Below are 14,704 nucleotides of genomic sequence, written 5' to 3' on the forward strand. Positions count from 1 at the left end.
TTACTTCCTGTTCCAGGACAGAGAAAGCAGTGAACCAGTGCGGAGCCGACACACCCCAGCAACGTGCAGTCGGGGTGGATCGGCCCTCCCGCCCGTCCCTCGCCGCAGGTATGCGTTCCGGGGGGGGGGTGCGCTCCAGCAGGAGGAGGGTGCGCCGTGCTGCACCCGGGGGGGGGGGGGGTGCGCAGCGGCGACCCGCCCCGGGTGTCAGCTCCCCTCGCTACGGCTCTGCCTAAATATGTACTACTTGATAGCAATAATTAAACAGTGATGAAATATTCACATAGCAGGCAGCCAACAGATTTATTTTCCACTGAAAATAATCAACTTTGTATAAACTTGGCGACTAATACTTTTTGTGCTTGCTATTTTGTATTTTGGAAGTGTATCGTTTGCCTGTATAATAAAATCGCACCTACAAATACTTTTCTAACACAGCTTTAATTAACAACAGCTACCATAAGAGGCAGACACGGTCATATAATTAACATTATAATTTTATTTGTATTTGGGTAATGACTGAGAAAATGCTATTAAAAAGTATATTACAAAGCATGAAGTTGACTTGGTTAACTTCTGCGGTATATCAACCAGTAGTAAATAATAGTAATAAACAATATTAAGTGCATTTTTATAATATACTATCGCATTCTTCAAACTAGAAGGAGCAAGTTCCCACAAACCATCTAGGGACAGGTAAAAAAAAACTTTGAAATACCCCATATTTCAACCTAATACATGTTAAATGTGGGATATGACTGCCATCAATAAATAAATAGATAGAAACTCTGAATGTTAAGCACCTGATTCTCATAACATGATGTCTGTTTTAGTGGCCCATTACCAGGAGAAAAAAAATCTCTGCACAAACATAACACTTTCTAGGGTGTCCCTGTAACTAGCCCCTCCAACTGATCACTGATTAAGATTTATAACAACTTACTACTCTACCTATGAAAAGTTATCCCGTTGTTATGCTTCCTCTGTGTACATCTGTATGCTACACAAGCTGGCATGTTTGAAAATATAAGTGATATTAAATAAAAATGCTGCCAACAATAAAGAACAACAACGTAGATACAGCAGTTCATAGGTTTGCTTGCTTTGTTTTGAGTATACGGGGATGACAGCACCCAGGGCCGGTCTTAGGCAGAGGCGACCAAGGCGACCGCATAGGGCCCCGTGCCTAAGGGGGCCCCGCACGGCGTGCCTAAGGGGGCCCCGCGCTCAACTCTGCCTCGCTCATAACTCCGCTCCGACCTCCGCCGCTGCTCGCCTTAGTCGCCTGAGATGATCCCCATTCCCGCGGCTCGGCCACTCAGCTCCCGTCACCACCGGCATGGCGCCCACTCCTGGCTTGGGCCCGCTGAGCCCGCCGTCAGCTCCCAAGTCCCTGGACCCTGGCGACTAACTGAGCGATGCCAGCGAGCCAGCCCAGGCAGCGACAGCCCCGACGGCGATGACAGACAGTTGCAGCACGACGGCTCACCTCCAGGCTCCAGCTTCCCGCTCAATGTCCCGCCTTCTGATGTATTTCCTGTTTCCGGACGCGAGGGCGGGAGTTACTGAGCGGGAAAAGCTGGAGCCTGGTCGGAGTTGGTGAGGACGTGAGGTGAGCCATCGTTGCTGACGCCAACAGTTATGCACTTATGCCAAATCGAAATCGGATTCCATGCAGGCAGGAGATCAGGAGAAGTGTCTCTCTCATCTAACGACGCTTACGGACGATGCAAGGGTTGGAAATGTCTGCCTCCCTGAGAGGAATTTGGCCCAACAACATTAGTTGCTGGAGAAGCTGAGTAAGTAAGATCTTCTAGCTTGGAAGAGGCTGTTTCTAACATATCTGGGTTATTTTCACATAGATCTGCAGATATTTCTCCTGATAAAAATTTGGATGGCAATAGCAGATTTAGATAAAACACTGCTTCCAGTAATTAATGATATGACACCTCAAATTAATCATTTGGAAGCTAGACTGCAATCACAGGAAGAAAAGATTACTACGCTAAAATCTGAGAATGGAAATCATGTAGCAAAATCTGATATAAAGTAGGTACAATCAGTTCAAACTATTTAGTAACTGATGTGGCTACTTGCCTCTCAGGTTTGATGGGTTACAGAGTAATAGGGGAATCTGAAAGTACTGAATCTTTTCTTAATATTTTTGCTTTATTCTCCTTTGTTATGAGAATTGGAACTACTAATTGTAGTGGACTTGAACTGAATAATTTCTGGGGAGGGGAGGTTTCATGATAGCATTGTGCTTATTATTTCAATTAGTTTTTTTGTACAACTTTAGCTTCATTTGTCTTTATTTGAAATTTCATAAATAAAAAAATGTTCTAAATATGGAATAATCTTATCAATGGGGTGGAGCTAGGGTGGGGGTGTGGCTAGGATGGGGCCCCACCAAATTGGTCTGCATAGGGCCCCGCACTTGCTAAGACCGGCCCTGACAGCACCGCGGGTAAGGGAAAACTCAGACTAACCTAATTGGTTTCAGCGTTTTGACGTCACTTCATCTCCTGTCTATTAAACCTCCTTGAGGTTAGATAACAAGAGACAGCATAAGCCAGTCTGGCCCATTATATGGGCTGAAGCCAGTAGGCGGAGCTTGTCACCCTATCAATTTAATTGTTTCGGGTGTACCAAGATAGCGGAGGTTGCATTGGGAACGGGATGACATCAAAACGTTTAAGCCACTTTGGTTAATCTCTGATTCCTCTCCCACACACAGCTGTCATTCAAGTACACTCATAACAAAGCAAATAAACATATGATCTACTGCATCCATGTTGTTGTTCTTTATTGCTGTCAGAGTTTCTATCTATTTATTTATTTATTTATTTGTTTACTTATTTATGAAAACTATATTCCACATTACACATAAATAAGGTTGAAACCTGCAAGCATTTAAAATATTGTTTTACTGTGTCTAGATCAAAAGAGAAAGATGGTTTGTGTGGCAACTTGCTCCTTTTGTTTTGAAGAATGCAGTGGTATATTATAAAAAAATGCACTTAATATTGTTTATTACTACTATTTAAAAAAAATATATTAAATATTGAGGGCAGAACTACATTCATGGAGAAGTCCAGAGTCAGTTTAAATGTGACAACATTTTTCAGTTATGTATATATATTTATTTCTTCTTCAAGTCAGTTTTTAACAGCATTTTCTCAGTTATTACCCAAATGTGAACACAATTATAATGTTAATTAATAAGCTTTGGATGTTACTGAATTCTGTTATTTCACTGTATTTCCAGTTTTGGCACAGTAGAAGTCATCACAAGGACAAAATATAAGAAAACCAATTGTCTCGTTCCCCGGTCCTACCTGCGCTCCGGGTGTAGGGGGCGATGATCGGCGGCCCTCGCGACGCCCGGGGCAGCGAGGGGGGACCTCCGGAGAGACCGACGCTGTCGCGGGGACCGGCGACCCGCTGGAGCGAGTGCCGGCCTCGGAGAGCGGGGCGTTGCGCCAACTAAGATGGCGGCGCCAGCATCGACGCCTCCAAGGGCGGACCAGCGCGGAGGCTCCGCCCACCTCACGCCGGATTGGCGCGCCGGTCCTGAAACCCCGCCTGGAGAGCGGGCCGACCAATCCCGAGGCCCCATTGCCTCCTGGGGTCAGGTTGGTTGGTTCCTCTCCCGGGGAGGGGGCAGGACGGCGCGATATTTAAACCTGAAGACAGGGGAACTCACTGTTTCCGTTTCGATGTTTGCTGAAGCCGTCACAGTGGTTCTCCCTGTGCTACTTGCTGGCCGCCCTTGCCAGCTATCCTCCAGAGACTGTGCCTTTGGCTAGCCGTCCTGCTAGCCCTCCTTCTGAGACTGTGCTACTTGCTGGCCGCCCTTGCCAGCTATCCTCCAGAGACTGTGCCTTTGGCTAGCCGTCCTGCTAGCCCTCCTTCTGAGACTGTGCTACTTGCTGGCCGCCCTTGCCAGCTATCCTCCAGAGACTGTGCCTTTGGCTAGCCGTCCTGCTAGCCCTCCTTCTGAGACTGTGCTACTTGCTGGCCGCCCTTGCCAGCTATCCTCCAGAGACTGTGCATTTGGCTAGCCGTCCTGCTAGCCCTCCTTCTGAGACTGTGCTACTCGCTGGCCGCCCTTGCCAGCTATCCTCCAGAGACTGTGCTACTTGCTGGCCGCCCTTGCCAGCTATCCTCCAGAGACTGTGCCTTTGGCTAGCCGTCCTGCTAGCCCTCCTTCTGAGACTGTGCGACTTGCTGGCCGCCCTTGCCAGCTATCCTCCAAAGACTGTGCCTTTGGCTAGCCATCCTGCTAGCCCTCCTTCTGAGACTGTGCTACTTGCTGGCCGCCCTTGCCAGCTATCCTCCAGAGACTGTGCCTTTGGCTAGCCGTCCTGCTAGCCCTCCTTCTGAGACTGTGCTACTTGCTGGCCGCCCTTGCCAGCTATCCTCCAGAGACTGTGCCTTTGGCTAGCCGTCCTGCTAGCCCTCCTTCTGAGACTGTGCTACTTGCTGGCCGCCCTTGCCAGCTATCCTCCAGAGACTGTGCCTTTGGCTAGCCGTCCTGCTAGCCCTCCTTCTGAGACTGTGCTACTTGCTGGCCGCCCTTGCCAGCTATCCTCCAGAGACTGTGCCTTTGGCTAGCCGTCCTGCTAGCCCTCCTTCTGAGACTGTGCTACTTGCTGGCCGCCCTTGCCAGCTATCCTCCAGAGACTGTGCATTTGGCTAGCCGTCCTGCTAGCCCTCCTTCTGAGACTGTGCTACTCGCTGGCCGCCCTTGCCAGCTATCCTCCAGAGACTGTGCTACTTGCTGGCCGCCCTTGCCAGCTATCCTCCAGAGACTGTGCCTTTGGCTAGCCGTCCTGCTAGCCCTCCTTCTGAGACTGTGCGACTTGCTGGCCGCCCTTGCCAGCTATCCTCCAAAGACTGTGCCTTTGGCTAGCCATCCTGCTAGCCCTCCTTCTGAGACTGTGCTACTTGCTGGCCGCCCTTGCCAGCTATCCTCCAGAGACTGTGCCTTTGGCTAGCCGTCCTGCTAGCCCTCCTTCTGAGACTGTGCTACTTGCTGGCCGCCCTTGCCAGCTATCCTCCAGAGACTGTGCCTTTGGCTAGCCGTCCTGCTAGCCCTCCTTCTGAGACTGTGCTTCTTGCTGGCCGCCCTTGCCAGCTATCCTCCAGAGACTGTGCCTTTGGCTAGCCGTCCTGCTAGCCCTCCTTCTGAGACTGTGCTACTTGCTGGCCGCCCTTGCCAGCTATCCTCCAGAGACTGTGCCTTTGGCTAGCCATCCTGCTAGCCCTCCTTCTGAGACTGTGCTACTGGCTGGCTGCCCTTGCCAGCTATCCTTCAGAGACTGTGCCTTTGGCTAGCCGTCCTGCTAGCCTTCATTCTGAGACAGTGCTTTTTCCCTCTCGGAGTGCTAGCCGCCCTTGCTAGCCGTCCCTTAAAGACTGCGTTACTGACTACCAGCCAGGTCAGCCGTCACCCCGCGGTTCCAGCAGTCCTGCTGGCCGCCTGCAGCTGAGGGCTCAACCCTTGGTGAACGGCGGCCGCCGCGGGTGAAGATTCGGGGTGCTCGGCTGTCCTAAGGGCTAAGGGCTCACCACTAGAAACAGGACACCAATAGACTGCATTAGGGACATATAGCCCATTTGGTTATGTTTAAACCAGGGGCGTAGCCAGACAACAGATTTTGGGTGGGCCTAGGGAAGAATTGGGTGGGCACCAAGTGTTCTGCCCCCCCCCCCATAAAAAAAATATACCTCAGCTGGTGGGAAAACGCTTCTTTCTACCTTAGCAGCAGGCATGCATTGAAAACTGAGCATGTGCAGGTGCTGGTGTCATGGAGAGTAGCGTTTTCGTTACCATCAGGGGAAAATCTTCAGCTGGCGGAGTTTGGGATTCCCACCAGTTACCACTAAACATGTGCTACTGTTGGGTGGGCCTGAGCCATAAATGGGTGGGCCCTGGCCCACCCAAGCCCACCTGTGGCTACGCCACTGGTTTAAACAAATGAGAGATCTGCATGAAATAAAATATTTATTTTTGTTTTGACTTATGATAACCACTTGTCCATTAAAGATGCTCAAAACAGAATAATCAAGTTTTACAAAAGAGATGAAATGAAGATGTGATTCTTTGTGTCTCAATGAAAGGAGAGTTTAATTTTACTTCCAGTCTTTATAACACCAGACTTCCCAAGGCAGATTACAACAACAATTGGGATGAACCCATCAGTAAACAGGATATCCTCACTGAAATTTGGCCATGTATTGCTGTATTGTATAGAACAGTGTACACAAAATTAGTACTAAATACACCCTTATCAGTGCTATTTCCATCAGCTATAATTATTTTTAATCTGTTTTAGTGATATTCAGTTTTGATTTAATGATATTTATATCTACATATGGGACGCTTTAAAATAAAATTAAAAAGCTGTCAAATAAGTAAAAAATAAAAGCCAAAAACAACTTTTGTCCTCCTTTTAAGGCACTGCCTATCCAACGAACAGCTTTTGACTTTGTACAGATGGACCACATATAGGCAGTGCCTTATTTCTAATAATCTTTGGCTATTGTTTTGGGTAAACTAAAACGGCGTCAAGCTCCGCCTACTGCTTGGAAGCTCTGCCTACTGGCTTCAGCTCATATAATGGACTAGATAGGTTCACTTCGTCTCCTGTGCATCTAACCTCCTTGACTTACTTAAAACCTCCTTGGGTGGAGACCGGCTTCAGCCTTGTGACAACACCCTAGCACATGTTATATTTGTGCAGAGATTTTTTTCCTCCTGGTAATAGGCCACTAAAACAGACATAATTTTATGAGAATCAGGTGCTCAAATATCCAAGTTTCTATCTATTTTTGTATTTATGACATTCATATCCCACATTTAACATGTATTAGGTTGAAACCAGGGAGCATTTGAAAGCTGGTTCATGGGAACTTGCTCCTTCTGTTTTGAAGAATGCAGTGATATATTATAAAAAATGCACTTAATATTATTACTATTATTTACTACTGATTGATATACAGTAGAAGTTAACCAAGTAAACTTCACGCGTTGTAATATAATTGTTAACAGCATTTTCTCAGTTATTACCCAAATACAAATGAAATTATAATGTTAATTATACGACAGTGTCTGCCTCTTATGGTAGTTAGGATAACCTGGTCCTGGAGTTACCCAAGGCAGTCAGGTTTGTCAGGATATTGACAATTAATATTCATGAGAGAGATTTGCATACAGTGGAGGCGGTGCTTGTTATGAAATGCTTTGAGTCCTACTGATTGGTACACCTGTTGTGTTATTTTGGCGAGTGGAAACAGTCAGGTGGGCTTATAGGGAGGGAGGAGGGGAAGGGTTCTTGGGTTAAAAGTAAAAGTTGTTATTGTGCCATGTTGGATGGTTTACTGTTTTTTTTTTATTTTTATCTGTATCAAGCTTATCAACCAACATATTTTGCTTTTAATAAAGATGATTAAAACATCAAAAATAAGTTTTGGATGCTAATGAATTCTAATATTCTGTCTCACTGTATTTCCAGGTGTGGCACAGCATAAGTCATCACAAGAACAACATATAAGAAAACCAATGGTCTGCATTAGGGGCTTATAGCCCATTTAGTTATGTTTCCACAAATAAGAGATCTGTTTGACAGAAAATATTGTTATTATTTTGACTTATAAACCACTTGTCCATGAAACATGCTCAAACAACAGAATAATCCATAGTAACATAGTAGATGACGGCAGAAAACGACCTGCACGGTCCATCCAGTCTGCCCAACAAGATAAACTCATATGTGCTACTTTTTGTGTATACCTTACCTTGATTTGTATCTGTCATTTTCAGGGTACAGACCGTATAAGTCTGCCCAGCACTATCCCTGCCTCCCAACCACCGGCTCTGGCACAGACCATATAAGTCTGCCCAGCACTATCCCCGCCTCCCAACCACCAGCCCCGTCTCCCACCACCGGCTCTGCCACCCAATCTCGGCTAAGCTTCTGAGGATCCATTCCCTTGGAACAGGATTCCTTTATGTTTATCCCATGCATGTTTGAATTCCTCTCCACCACCTCCCATGGGAGAGCATTCCAAGCATCCACCACTCTCTCTCTGAAAAAATACTTCCTGACATTTTTCTTGAGTCTGCCCCCCTTCAATCTCATATCATGCCCTCTAGTTCTACCGCCTTCCCATCTCCGGAAAAGGTTAGTCCATTTGTGTATCTAAAAGGTAAAGATATACAAAACAGATGAAGATGTGATTATATGTGCCCCAGTGAAAGAAGAGTTTAATTTAATTTCAATATATCCCATCATATTTATAACACCAGGCTTCCCAAGGCAGATTACACCAACATTTAAGATGAACCCATCAGGAAACAGGATATCCTCACTGAAATGTGGCCATCTGTGTTGTATACAGTGTATTTATTTTTTTACATTTGTACGCTGTGATTTCCCACTCATGGCAGGCTCTATGCAGTGGGCAATGGAGGGTTAAGTGACTTGCCCAGAGTCACAAGGAGCTGCCTGTGCAGTGCTGGGAACCAAACTCAGTTCCTCAGGACCAAAGTCCACCACCCTAACCACTAGGCCACTCCTCCACTCCTAGTGTACAAAAATGAGCACAAACTAAAGTTAAAATTGCTGTTTCTAGCAGCTATGATATGTTTAAGCTGTTTTAGTGATAATCAATTATTTCATGATATTTATATCTACATATAGGAAGCTTTAAAATAAATTAAAAACCTGCCCAATAAGTAAAACAAAACAAAAACTGTTGACATCCACCTTTTAAGGCACTGCCTATCCAATTGATAACAGCTTTAGACTTGTTACAGATGGCTCAACAATTAAAAACCCGACAATGTGGGTGCAGCAGCTCATAGGTTTGCTTGCTTTGTTTTGAGTGAATGGGGAGACGGCTACGCTGGGAAGGGGAAACTTAGATAGTCCTAACAGTGGACTAGATAGTCTCACTTCCACTCTGTTTATTAAACCTCCTTGTTGGATTGTCTGTATACACACACGGAGAAGCTCTTTCTGCGCATGCGCAAGATAGATGGGTTATGTCGGTCAGCTCCTCCTCACAGATAGTCCGAGTCCTAGACTATATGCGTGCGCAGACGCAACTAGGCGATACTCTGACGCAAAGCGGTCATATCCTAAAGCTCCTCCTTGGATCCTCCCACAATTTCAGAAATAGGGTTTAAAGAGGAGCTGAAAGAAGCATGGCACACGCCGGGACAAGTGGTAAGGAACAAGGAGTGGGGAGCGTTGCCTTGGTGCTTACAGGTAGTAGAACTGTTACCTCGGTGTCGGATGTTCACGTACATTCTGTCTCTAACGTTCGGCTTTCCTTTTACTGAGGTGTCTGTATTTACCTCATCATTCTGTTGGTTCTGTGCCAATGGGGCCCATTAATTATATGATGACTCAAAATGAAGGTAGGGTGTGAAGAAATTATTTACAGAAAACTGGTAATGTTTCTCAGTGTAAACATAATGTTTCCAGTATGTATTTTGTGTCCGTTTTCGCTGCCACTGCGCACTACCTGTATGACATCAAAAGCAGTTAGGCAGGGGAACTGTGTAAAAGCCAGATCTGTGGGCTTCAGGATTTTGTTGTAATCGAATCCTGGAGGATCCCGCTGTATCTGTGTTTTACCTTTTGCAGTTAGGTAGCCCTTTAGCAGGGGGATGATCAGATTCAAACGCCGGCGCTAGAGGCTGTTAGCGCCATGCTAGCGCCAGCATTTGCTAACGCCCCCTGAGCAGAGCCCTCGAGCTAAACATATTCATCCCCAATGATCAGCGGCCAGCGCGCCAAAGATTGGGTCGCTGGCAGCAGCAAACCCAACGCCAGCTCCGAGCTGGCGTTAGGGTTTGCAGATCATTGGGGAGAAATGGTGAGCCCTGTCCAGCAGTCAGGCCCCCATTCCCCCCAACAACAAACCTGCCAGCGACAGGGGGCTGGAGGTCCACTGGACCTCCAGTCCCCCCCCCCCCAGGTTCAGGGAGGGCTGGAGATCCGGTGGGTCTCCAGCCCCCCCCATAGTCCCCCAGCAAGGGGTCCCTGGTGGTCCAGTGCCCCCTACCTTGTGTGTTGGAGGAGGGTGGGTAGCCTGCCTCTCTCCTCTTCCTGCGACGCCGCAACCCCGCCCAGCGCATCCAAGGATACACTGGGCAGGGCTGTGCGCCGTCATTTTGGGCCTCACAAGAAGAGGAGGGAGGCAGGCTACCCTCCCTCCTCCAACACACAAGGTAGGGGGGACTGGACCACCAGGGACCCCTTGCTGGGGGACTAGGGGGGGCTGGAGACCCACCGGATCTCCAGTCCTCCCTGAACCCCTGTCGCTGGGGGGGGGGGGGTTGGTCGGTCACCCACCCACCTGGTGGGGGGATCGTTGGTGGGACCGGAGGTCTGCCAGACCTCCAGCCCCCGTTGCTTGGGGCAGGGGTAGTTGGGGCCTGGTGGTCCCATGGACCTCCAGCCCCTGTGTTTGACAGGTTTGGGCTTTTGACAGACCTGTCAAACAAGTGCGGGAGGATTGTGCTGAGCGCACCGTGGACAGTGGCTTTAGGACTGTAAAGTTAAAGATAAGTGCATGATTATCTGTTAAAAAAAAAAAAAGTATAAACGGTTCATATTATATATATAATGATACTAAGATTTGCAACAGAGTGGACACCCGGGAGGGAGTGGAAAGCATGAAAAAGGATCTGAGGAAGCTAGAAGAATGGTCTAAGGTTTGGCAATTAAAATTCAATGCGAAGAAATGCAAAGTGATGCACTTAGGGAGTAGAAACCCACGAGAGACGTATGTGTTAGGCGGTGAGAGTCTGATAGGTACGGAAGGGGAGAGGGATCGTGGGGTGATAGTATCCGAAGATCTGAAGGCGACGAAACAGTAAAAGGCGGTGGCCGTAGCGAGAAGGTTGCTAGACTGTATAGAGAGAGGTGTGATCAGCAGAAGAAAGGAAGTGTTGATGCCCCTGTACAAGTCGTTGGTGAGGCCCCACCTGGAGTATTGTGTTCAGTTTTGGAGGCCGTACCTTGCGAAGGATGTTAAAAAAATGGAAGTGGTGCAAAGAAAAGCTACAAGAATGGTACGGGATTTGCGTTTCAAGACGTATGAAGAGAGACTTGCTGACCTGAACATGTATACCCTGGAGGAAAGGAGGAACAGGGGTGAAATGATACAGACGTTCAAATATTTGAAAGGTATTAATCCGCAAACAAATCTTTTCCGGAGATGGGAAGGCGGTAGAACGAGAGGACATGAAATGAGATTGAAGGGGGGCAGACTCAGGAAAGGTGTCGGGAAGTATTTTTTCACAGAGAGGGTGGTGGATGCTTGGAATGCCCTCCCACGGGAGGTGGTGGAGATGAAAACGGTAAAAGAATTCAAACATGCGTGGGATATGCATAAAGGAATCCTGTGCAGAAGGAATGGATCCTCAGAAGCTTAGTCGAAATTGGGTGGCGGAGCAGGTGGGGGGAAGAGGGGTTAGTGGTTGGGAGGCGAGGATAGTGGAGGGCAGACTTATACGGTCTGTGCCAGAGCCAGTGATGGGAGGCAGGACTGGTGGTTGGGAGGCGGGAAATACTGCTGGGCAGACTTGTAAGGTCTGTGCCCTGAATAAGGCAGGTACAAATCAAGGTAAGGTATACACATATGAGTTTGTCTTGTTGGGCAGACTGGATGGACCGTGCAGGTCTTTTTCTGCCGTCATCTACTATGTTACTATGTTATATATATATTTTCTAAGAGTATTGAGCAGTAGCCATGTTAAAAGGAGGTTTTTTACCCATGATGATTTAAGGGTTCTCCCTTATGTTAGTTGTCTAACAACGGAGTGTTCCCTTTGAATTTGAGTTTTTTTCCTCCTATTATAAACACACATCAGGATTAATTTGGGATATCATATACTGCTATTTGAATTTCTTATTATTGGATATCTAGGACAGCTCTATTTTGAGATTTTAATTAAGAACACAGCATTGGAATGACAGTAAATGGATGTTATTCTCAATCTCAAATTGAGCAAAATAAAGGAATACTATACAAGCTAATCAGAATCATTTCTATATTCAACAGCGTGTTATCATCTTTAAACTGGAGGAAAAGCCTCGCGTGTCGTGACGTAACGCCGAACTTCGCAGTTATACTGTCGTACACTTATGGAGTACTCGCTTGCATCATTGGCATAAAACCTCCAGTGTGTCCAAATTTATTTGTTCAATACTGAATCTTAATTGCTCTAAATCAGAGTCAAGTGAAATGTTAAAACTTTTTAACTTATCTTTGCAGTCATACAGTCTGATGCTGTCCACAGCCGACTGTGGCCAGAGTTTTGGGTCCTTCTTCAGTGTCCATGGTCACGCAACTGTCTAAAGCAAAAATACAAATATTGTAGCCGATTGCAAAGCTTCCCCTGTTCTTTCACGCTTTCCGTGTACAACTCAAGCATAACCTCACTTATTTGCTGCAATCTCTCTTCTTCTTAATTCAGTTCTGAGCCTTCAATATGGCGCTCCCTATTTATAATGACGTCAGACTCCTTCCATTTATGCCAGCCTATAGGTGTCCCAGAGCATTTAATCAGTATGAAAACCTAAATAAAGAATCCTACCTTCATAATAAAATCCTGTCATAACCAGACATTTAAAGAAGTCTTACAGCAGAATCTTTTTAGAAAAAGTGGTTCCACTCGATTCTCAAGTTTAACCCTCCTGGGTGTGTAGTGTTTATCTGTAAATCCATTTTTGTTCTTGCTGGAGGAGCACTAATTTCCTATCTCCGCCTTTGAAGTTGAAGTTCACTTGTTGTAGAACAACACATCTAAGCAGTATTTTTGGCAAGGAAAAAGGCCAAGATTACCTTGTAGGATTGCAATTCTACCTGGGGGGTGGGGTGTCTGGGCTGCCTTAATATCTCATGCTAACAAATGATGTTTAAATACCTTACATCTCAATGATTGGTTCAGGAGAGAAGACTATTTTACTTGTACCACCCTAGAATTGGACCTGTTGGACAAGATACTTTTTTGGTTACTACCTTCATGCTAGCCCATGGGCACTGCCTTTTGTTCCAAGGAATTATGTTCACTTCTGACCGCATTGAGCCAGCCATGAGTGGGGAAAGCTCGGGGTACAAATGTAACAAAAAAAAAAAAATAATTATGAGCCATGTGGCGATAGCTGTATTGGTTCCCCAGGATCGACCCCCTCCATTACTCCACTGCTCCCCATTCATCATAACAAGGAATTTCCTTATGGAACGGACTCAGAATTCTTTGCCAGTTGTACAAGGGCATACCCTATCTGTATCAACTACTGCAGGATGGTGGGTTCATTAAGACCTTTGAAGCCTTGTGAACTGAATTTAATTTGTCTCACAAAGCGATGTTTTCCTACTTACAACTTCAGCATTTTACTAAACTGCGGTAGAATGTTTTTGGTGCACACTGAGACCCCCTTTTACCACAGTGGGTAAAAGGACATTTATTTTTACCACTTGTTGTACAGCCATTTCTCGGGAGAGCACTTACCGCCATCCATTGTGGCAGTAAGGGCTCCCGCGCTAAGCATCAGCACTACAGAATTGAAAATATTTTTGTAGCACCGGAAATGGAGCACTGGGGGCTGAAACTACCACAGGGTTCCTGCGGTAGCCCGGCTGTAGTTCTAGATTGGCACACGGCAAACATGTTGCCACACACCAACCCTTTAGTAAAAGGGCTCCTATGTTACTGCACTGGATGACTGTGGACATGGAGCTGAAGTTAGAATTGCAGTGGAAGGTTCCATTGACTTCTCATCACCGCCATCTCAAGGATCATGCAGCACCCCCAAACTTTGTAAAGCTGGAGAAAGCATGGTCTGCAGCTTTAGGCATGGCAGTGTCTTGAGGGTAGTTTGTTTGCTGGAATCAAGGGCCTCTGCTCCTTAACCGCTCATGTACCATATTGGGAGCTTTGCTATAAAGTCAACATGAGACTATTATTCCCCACATGAAAATTTGTGTGAATGCTTCTCGTCTTGGATATGGACATGCAGAGGCCTCCCTAGTGCACATGTTATGGACCTGCCCACAGATTCAGAACTTCTGGGATCAGGTCCTGTCCTCTATATGTCCACTTAACTATATGCCTTTTGAAGCATATAGTTAAGTGACATCAGACCTGTGCTTTGGCTTGCGGTCCAGGTTTATTCCTTGGCACCGGGGTGCATCTTGCTTTGATCTGTGGAGAGTTTTGATGATTCTAAAAGTCATTTTCCATGATTGGCTTGCAAGGGAGGTACCCACAGTGCAACACTGGCGTGCAGCGATGATTGCCCTGTCGATGGAGAGGCACTATTTGATCTTTCCAGAAGGCCATCAATTTCAGGTTACATGGGAACCCTTTTGTTCCACTTTAATGCTGATTGCCCGCAGCAGGATCCAGAACTGTTAAGCCGCTTCTCTGGCCCCACCCTTGAAGTGATAGGGCAGATTTATTAGGTTGGCCTGTCCCCGGGGGAGGAGGATGGTGGGATGGGAAGAGTCTATTGTAAAAACAAAAAGTGAATATGCTCTCTGGTTCTAGACTTTATTGGTTGCTGCATATGGTTTGGAGCATGTTCAGTAAAATGATTTAAATATGAAATTATACAATAACTGACAAATGTGAATTAGAGAACACCAGATGCCAATTACATGCAGAAATATTAATACA

The 14,704-nt window shown here is 46.4% G+C and overlaps 1 protein-coding gene across 1 annotated transcript in view; it reads left to right on the forward strand.

Moving 5' to 3' along the window:
- Positions 1 to 9,201: 9,201 nt before the first annotated feature.
- THOP1 (thimet oligopeptidase 1) overlaps positions 9,202 to 14,704 on the forward strand; it is a 73,632-nt gene continuing 68,129 nt past the window's right edge. Inside the window, exon 1 of the mRNA XM_030219202.1 lies at positions 9,202 to 9,278. Coding sequence (XP_030075062.1) covers positions 9,215 to 9,278 — 64 coding nt within the window. The 5' untranslated portion in view covers positions 9,202 to 9,214. The remainder of the gene's footprint in view (positions 9,279 to 14,704) is intronic.

This window comes from Microcaecilia unicolor, chromosome 11 (genome assembly GCF_901765095.1).
Source record: "Microcaecilia unicolor chromosome 11, aMicUni1.1, whole genome shotgun sequence".
NCBI lineage: Eukaryota > Metazoa > Chordata > Amphibia > Gymnophiona > Siphonopidae > Microcaecilia > Microcaecilia unicolor.